General features: G+C 42.0%; 2 protein-coding genes across 2 annotated transcripts; both read left to right on the forward strand.

Moving 5' to 3' along the window:
- The first annotated feature begins 219 nt into the window (after nucleotides 1-219).
- Nucleotides 220-3,309, forward strand: LOC114945917 (uncharacterized). The gene has a single exon (XM_085481037.1). It carries the CDS (start codon nucleotides 220-222, stop codon nucleotides 3,307-3,309), a length of 3,090 nt encoding a protein of 1,029 aa, XP_085337163.1.
- Nucleotides 3,310-3,371: 62 nt separating this feature from the next.
- Nucleotides 3,372-4,214, forward strand: LOC114945925 (uncharacterized). Its single transcript, XM_029322286.1, has one exon. It carries the CDS (start codon nucleotides 3,372-3,374, stop codon nucleotides 4,212-4,214), a length of 843 nt encoding a protein of 280 aa, XP_029178119.1.
- The last annotated feature ends 4,033 nt before the right edge of the window (nucleotides 4,215-8,247 follow it).

Raw genomic sequence — 8,247 nt, forward strand, 5'->3', positions numbered from 1 at the left:
GGCTTATCCGACTTTACGGACGTTGCAAAAATTGCCGTAACTTCTAAGAACGACAAGCCGCGATCGTCTGTAAATAACGTTTCCGCTATAAAATGTATTAATTGCTCCGGTAATCATTTTATTTCAAAATGTAAAGCATTTCTCCGTAAATCGACCACGCAACGAAATTCTATTGCGCGTCAAAATAGAATATGCTTTTTCTGTCTGAAACCGGGTCACATGTCGCCGAAATGTACAAGCAAACAGCGATGCTCCCACTGTCGTCGCCTTCATCATTTGTTGTTACATTCCGCGAATTATCAAGCATCGGCCGACGACGACAAGTCGGAATCGAATAAGACGAGCGTACCAGCGATCACAAAAACGAATACATCTTGCGTTTTCGAGAAAGCTGCCGTCGCGAGCGTTCAAACCGTGAAACCGCCAAGCGTTACGACCCCCACCGTTCTTCTCGCAACCGCGTGGGTCGACGTTCATACTGCCGAAGGTAGATGCTTTAAGGTTCGCGCGCTGTTGGATCAAGGATCCAATTTCAGCTTTATTTCAGAAGCATTGTGTCAGACCATACGTGCGAGGCGACAACGAGCCGACCTACAGATAAAGGGATTCAGAGAGAAGTTTACCGGTTCTGCGAAATCACGAGTATCATTGCGGCTGACACCCTACGATAAGTCAGATCCCGCGTTTCCTTTTACCGCGTACTTATTTCAGCGGATTACGTCTTACGCCGCGTCGCGGATTCAGCCTGTCGAGTCGTGGCCTCATTTGAAAGACCTTTCTTTAGCCGATCCGAACCCGTCAAGTAAACATCAGATCCACATGTTGATTGGCGCGGACATTTACGGCTCGCTTTTGATGCGCGATTTGCGACAGGGCCCGCTCGGCACGCCCACTGCCCAGTTAACCGCGCTCGGTTGGATTATTTCCGGTCCCACCAAAAAAGAACAACGGGCTTCGACAGAAGCTGCCGTTTTGAACTGTGTCCTCGGTCAAGACGTGGACTCTCTTCTCCAGCAATTCTGGATTGATGAAGAGATCTCGTCGCCTACTCCTCTCACTGACGAGGAGGAGAATTGCGAACGACATTTCGTTCGAACTCATTATCGTCACTCCGACGGTCGATACGTGGTTCGACTGCCGTTTAAGTCAACTCCGCCGATCAAAATTGAGGAGTCTCTGTTCATCGCGCGGTCTCTCTACGGTCGTATGGAGAATAGATTGAAGAATCGTTCAGACCTTGGCTCGCAATACAACGAGTTTCTTGCGGAGTATGAGTCACTCGGACATATGACCCGCGTCGACGAGTTAGAACAAACGGAACATTTACCGGTTTATATCCCGCATCATCCGGTGATTCGGGAAGCGAGTTATACTACTAAGTTACGCGTAGTGTTCAACGCATCGTGTAAAACTCGGAACGGCACGATGTTGAACGATCACTTGTTAATTGGACCTAAGTTACAGCAGGATCTTCCTGCCGTTTTGTCTCGATGGCGAAGATGGAGCCATGTTTATACCGCGGACATAGCAAAAATGTTCCGTCAAATTCGCGTGCATCCCAAAGACATAGATTATCAACGAATTCTTTGGCGTCCGACGGATGACGCGACAATTCAACATTATCGACTCCTCACGGTGACATACGGTCTCGCTCCGGCGCCATATCTCGCCATGTGCGTGCTCAAGCAACTTGCTCTCGACGAGGGCGCTAATTACCCTGCCGCGGTTCCAATCTTAAATGAGTCCATCTACGTGGATGACACTTTGTTTGGAGCGAATGATATTCAGACTTTAACAAATACGCGCGATCAAGTGATAAATCTTATGAAGAGCGGAAGGTTTCAATTAAGAAAATGGGCGTCCAATACGATCGAGCTTCTTAAAGATTTTTCGACAGATAAATCCGAAATCACCGATCATCTCATTCTAAATGACGAGTCACTCAAAGTACTCGGTCTTTCATGGATCCCTGCTGAAGACTCGTTTCGGCTTGTCGTGAATTCGACCATCCCAATCGCTCCTACCAAACGTTCGATTCTCTTTTTCGTTGCTAAACTCTACGACCCTCTCGGTTGGGCCGCTCCTGTCGTAATCGTCGCAAAAATCGTGTTACAGGAGTTGTGGCTATTACATTGCGACTGGGATTCACCTCTCCCCGACGAGGTGAAACAACGATGGAGTGACTTCGTTTCCGAATTTAATAAATTGAAAGAAATTCGTATTCCGCGATGGACAGGTCAGCACCCCGATAATCTCGTGATCGAGGTACACGGATTCGCGGACGCGTCAAACCGAGCCTTCGCTGCCGTCGTCTATCTTCGCGTATTGCATTCTTTAACGGATTATGAGATTATCTTAATTGCTGCCAAGACAAAGGTCGCTCCCGTTAAGACCGTGAGCATACCAAGACTTGAATTAAACGCGATAGTACTTTTGAATCGACTTGTGAAGTGGATCTTAAATTCACTTAATTTAAATGATGCTCCAATCTATTGTTGGACGGACTCCACGATCGCGCTGGCCTGGCTACGCCAACACCCATCTAAGTGGACCACGTACGTGGCGAATAGAGTGGCCGAGGTGCAAAACAATTTGCCGTCGGCTAGATGGAAGCACGTGCCGTCGAAGGACAATCCCGCAGATTGTGCTTCTCGCGGCCTACTAGCATCCGAATTGCTGACTCATCCACTGTGGTGGACCGGACCCCCCTGGCTAAAGAGGCCTTTAACATCATGGCCGGCCCATGACGTCGCGATTCCGCTCTTTTCTGATGCTATTCAGAAGATTTCAAGTGAAGTTAAGAAATCCCCTGTTCTTCATATTGAAGGCTCGGAAGAGTGGGATTTAATGTATAAATTTTCTAGCTGGACTAAGCTAGTCCGTGTGACCGCTTACGTCCACCGCTTTCTCTCTTTGCTCGTTAAAAAAGGGAAAGATAAAATTAGCACCGCGTCGTCACTAAGTGTCGACGAGCTCAATCAAGCTGAGTTGTTTTGGCTTTCTTATGCTCAAGCTAGATCATTCGGTTGTGAAATCGCATCCTTGAAGAAGAATCTAACTGTCACGAGAAAGAGTTCTCTGAGAACTCTGAATCCATTTCTCGGGGAGGATTCTTTACTCCGTCTCGGCGGGCGGTTAAAAAATGCCGCTCTCACGTTCGAAGAGCAGCACCCCATTATCGTACCACAAGGTCAAATCGCTTCTCTTCTGGTGGCTTATGCTCATAGAGCACGTTTCATGGCGGAGTGCAACTCGTGCTGCGCACCCTCCGTCAGAGATATTGGATACTGTGCAGCCGAAACGCAGTAAAGAGTCATGTTCGTCAGTGCGTCGTGTGCACTCGTCATTCAGCGAGGCTATCGAGTCAGCTCATGGGAGACCTCCCTTCTCCTCGCGTTAATTCATCTTCCCCGTTCACGCACACGGGAGTGGATTACGCTGGGCCTTTCCTCATTACTCTTTTCGTTGGAAGAGGACAGAGAGCGAGACAAAATTGGATCGCGTTGTTCATTTGTCTTGTCACGAAAGCCATCCACTTGGAGCTAGTTGACGACTACTCCAGTGCAGGATTCATTTCCGTCTTTCGGAGATTCGCCGGGCGTAGAGGCCTACCCAAGAAACTTTACAGCGACAACGGGACGAACTTCCACGGCGCTGACCGAGAGTTGCAGAACGCGTTCAAAGCTCTGACAAAAGATACGTCTTTACAAGACGACCTCGCGAATGACAGAATAGACTGGCATTTCATACCGTCCGCGGCTCCTCATTTCGGCGGATTATGGGAGGCGGGCGTGAAAAGCTTAAAATCGCATCTCAAAAGAGTAGCCGGTTCGCGTACTTTGTCGCAGGCTGAATTCGCGACGCTTCTATGCCAGATAGAGGCATGTCTCAACTCGCGTCCGATCGCTGCCCTCAGCGACGACCCGAACGATTTGTCTGCGCTAACGCCGGGCCATTTCTTAATAGGTCGACCTATGGTAGCCGTACCTGAGGAGTCAGTACTCACGATAAACCCGAACCGACTCTCACGATGGCAACTCATTAATTCAATGAAGGAGCAAATTTGGCGTGCTTGGTCGCTGGATTACTTGCACACTTTGCAGCAGTGCAGCAAGTGGACGGATAAGTCCCCCTGTTATCGCGTAGGAGAGCTCGCGCTTCTCAAGAATCCACTGCTCCCTCCGAGCAAGTGGGAACTCGCTCGAATTACTTAAATCCATCCGGGATCCGATGGACTTGTTAGAGTAGTCACGGTGCAAACTGCACGTTCTGCCTTAAAGCGACCAATCACGTCACTCTGCCGACTGCCTTAATTGCAATACTGTATAAAGGCTGTTGATCGGGCTATAATTGTTTGCGCTCGACATTTCAAGGCAGTCAATATGTTTACATTTTTCTTATTGTTAAGAATCTTTATATGATTTCGAACATGTTTGTCCTCGATGAATAGAATTACAAGAAACGAATGTATCCCTACTGAAAGCATCCTTCTCCTTATTGTTAAGAATTCAATTATTGAAGTATCTATCTAAGACGTCAAGGTGAAGATGTTCTCGCGCTCTAAGTATTTGTTGTTATTATGGTTAAGACTTCCAATTGCCTAGGACTTATTCTCATAAGATCGACCTGTATAAACATTTCGTATCCGTTCGCATGCGAGGCGGGCGGTCTGTATAAAATTGTAAGGCATATTAGAGAAGCCGTTTCTCGATGTTTTCGGCAAGGTCATCACGTTCGACTTATTTTTGCGACCGCGCGTTCCAGATGGACAAACAAGCGTTTTTGTCTGAATCTCGTTCTTCAATAGATCGATCGCAAGCGAATCACGATAGGGCACGCACGTGTCACGCGTCGATCATATGATCTATCGGCCGTTGTCGTTATCGATGGACGAATTCGGAGCAGTCTGCCCTGAGAGTCCGTCTTGAAAGCTTAAAAGGAGATTAGAGTGACGGAAATCGCGTATAGTTAAAAAGCGAACGCGTTATTGGACGACTGTTTCTGTTCAGTTTTGTAAAATAAATCATTTCAAAATTCATCTTACGAAACCGTTCACTCTCTCTTTGCAGAATCCTACTGCAGATTTACGTTCTTGGCGCAAAATAAATATTTTCCTTCTGTGCACGAAAATAATTTCGAAGGTTCACGCACAAATAATTTTAAATTTACAAATATGGTTTATATTTAAAATATTTTTACAGAACAAAATTATTCACAAACATTTCAAGAAAATATTCGTCGAATAATTATTAAAATTTACGTTTTGTTATGATTGCATGTACAATTTGTTCGAAATAAAGTAAAATTATTTCTAAAAATGTTATCTCAAAGTATACATCGAGAAATGTTAAATCTTTCAGCTGGGTTCGTACATTACGTTCTATTTCCTTACTGTTGATCGTAAGTTTCACGATACTGCTATTGATGCTACCGCTGACAGGAAGATTTAACTGTATTTCGTTAATTAAATATCGAGCACATTCGTTGACATTAATTGAAATAAAATTTAGGCGATTTAAATTAGCGTTCATACAATCAACTATATTTTCTACACCTTGAAAAGTCGATCTCTGCATGACTATCGCAAAGTTGTAAGTTTTACGTTTCTTCGCCTTCGGTCCGTTTGGGTTCTCATCCTCCGCAATTTCGGAAGAAAGATCTTTTTGCTCGTTTTCACGATACGCTATTAGTATGGCTCTAGCATCATATGCGGTAGTGAAATTTATAATTATCTTGTTAAAGATAATTGAGCTCAAATTAATTTTATTACCGTTTAAGTAAGTCGACATCGTTTCCATGTTTTCTTGAAATTTTTGCCACGATTCCATGTCGAAGCAAATCCTTGCAGCTCCGTGAAATGTTAATTTAACAGCAGGCAGAAAATCCAGTTCGACGTTGTTTTCCGTCATAAAACTCACTTAAATTTTCTTCGTGTAGGATGAATTCAATTCGTATGTTGTTGACAACAACATGCGCGGTTGTTGCTCGATTTTCTTAAGGTTGTTCATGGTAGTTGCTACCGCGTAGAAAGTTAAAGATTTAATAATCAAAGACGCGGTAAAATCGAAAAATCGAGAACTTTTTACTAACGAACTTTTTTACTAACTATCTTTTTACTAACGAACTTGAAAGTCCGGACGATGAAAGACGAGTGAGCGAAGATTTTCAAGAAAATTTATAAGAAGATAAAATAGAAAAGTGGTAGGAAGAAAATGCATGCGCAGATAAATAAAAATTATGAGGAAGGGGATTTTTTAAACAATATAAATGATATAATTTTTAATGTGGGAGAGGAATTTTTTAAACAATATAAACGATATAATTTTTAATGTGGAAGGGGAATTTTTTAAACAATATAAATGATATAATTTTTAAATCTGACTACAGAGAAAATATAAAATTCCTATCGCCATCGAGAAAAGATACCTGAAAATTCCTCATCTTGATTTCCATAAACTTTTTGTAGCTAAGTAAATATCGCCCTAGATTAAATATTTTCTGTATATATCTAAGTAAATATTACCATATATATATATATATATATATATATATATATAAAACATGGGTAAGAATACACGGCTATGAGAAAAAAAATAAAAAAGATAAAATAAAATCGAGAAAAGTTACCTGAAAATTTCCCATCTTGATTTCCATAAAAACGTATAAATACGGCTTTCGGAGTTAAGTTAGCTAGTTACATTTTTGAATTTCGTCTCTCGCGTACTCACGTATTCGACGCAAGCATACTATTAAATTTCAAATAATGATTTGAAAAAAGTAATTGAAATTTGTTTATCACTAGGGCAGAGTTTATGCGAGAAAAATTTTTCCAAGCATATATATAAATTAGCATGCGCGAGTGAAGACAAATGCTTCCATATTTTTTGAAAATTCGCGGGGGAATGTCCCAGCGCTGTGCTAGCGGTATTATTCCGACTAGGACATTTTAGTGTCTTTCGCGAATTAGTGATTATCGCGAGTGAGGTGATCGAGTCGCGATACTATTTTGGTGGTGAGAAGGAAAATGACGCAGCAGGCCACATAGAATATCTCCTCCTACATTTTCATCGAGTTCTGCGAGGAGAAGATAATAATGGTAAGTTTTTATTTTTATTACACTTAATTATAAATAAAAATTAATTAAAACTACCCCAATTATTTATTTATTTAAATTGCTAAAACTTTAGCTATCGTACTTTCTGTCGCACGCGTTACAGGAAACCGGTTGCGTGTACTGGAAAATCGCCCCGTATCACTTAGATTAAGGTTAAATAGAAGACGACGAGCGGATTCTTCGCCGGATCCCGGACCTTCGCGTAAGTTTTTAACATCATAAATTATATCGCACTGCTAGAAAACATTATATTAAACAAGAAATTTTTTAATAAAAATGTTATACGTTCCAGGCCATGCACGCATCGTGTTAACGCCGGAGCTGGAGCACCCGGTTATTGATTTAGCCGAAAGTGATAACGACGTGGAAGAAGTGCGGGTTCGCGAAGATAGTCCGTTCGATGAAGCGGCCATATTTACTCCGCTTGAAAGTAAGTAAGAAAAATACTACAGTGGTATATATCAACACAAAAGATTTTTTAATTATGTAAAATACTAATAATATATGACTGATGAATATTAGATGACGCGGCAAATGAAAACATGGTCGTAGAGGAGCGAGAACAGGAGGAGGAAATCGACGAGGAAATAAACACGATTTTTGGAAGATGAAGAGGAGCTGGAGGAGGAAGTGGAAGAGGAGGAGGAAGAGGAAGAGGAAGATGAAGAGTTGGAAAAAAAAGAAATAGAGCAAACGGAAGATGAAGAAGAAGAAGAGACGGAAGATCGAGAAGAACAAATGGGAGATGAAGAAGAAGAAGTGGGAGATGAAAATAACGCCACGTTTTCTGAAGAAGAAGAAGAAAATAGCGGGGCGATGGCTGAGGAAGGTAATAATTGCATATTTTATACTTAATCTTCTCCTACGTTTAAATTTTTTGTTTATTTTAATTAAAATAAAATTTTATTAGGAATTTCTTTCTCTCCTAACATCGCGCCCGAAATTTCATATTCACCGGAGTATTAACCCACGCAGGGTGATACAAATGCCCCGATGAAAGAATATTAAAACGTAAGTGAACTTAACATAATTATTAATAACAACAATTTCACATTATTAATAAAAATTCAAACGTAAGAGAGTAATATTTTATTAAATATTTTATTTCGTTAATATAATTTTTTATTTCTCAC

This window comes from Nylanderia fulva, unplaced genomic scaffold, assembly GCF_048542155.1.
Source record: "Nylanderia fulva isolate GAGA-0341 unplaced genomic scaffold, ASM4854215v1 Scaffold167, whole genome shotgun sequence".
Lineage (NCBI taxonomy): Eukaryota > Metazoa > Arthropoda > Insecta > Hymenoptera > Formicidae > Nylanderia > Nylanderia fulva.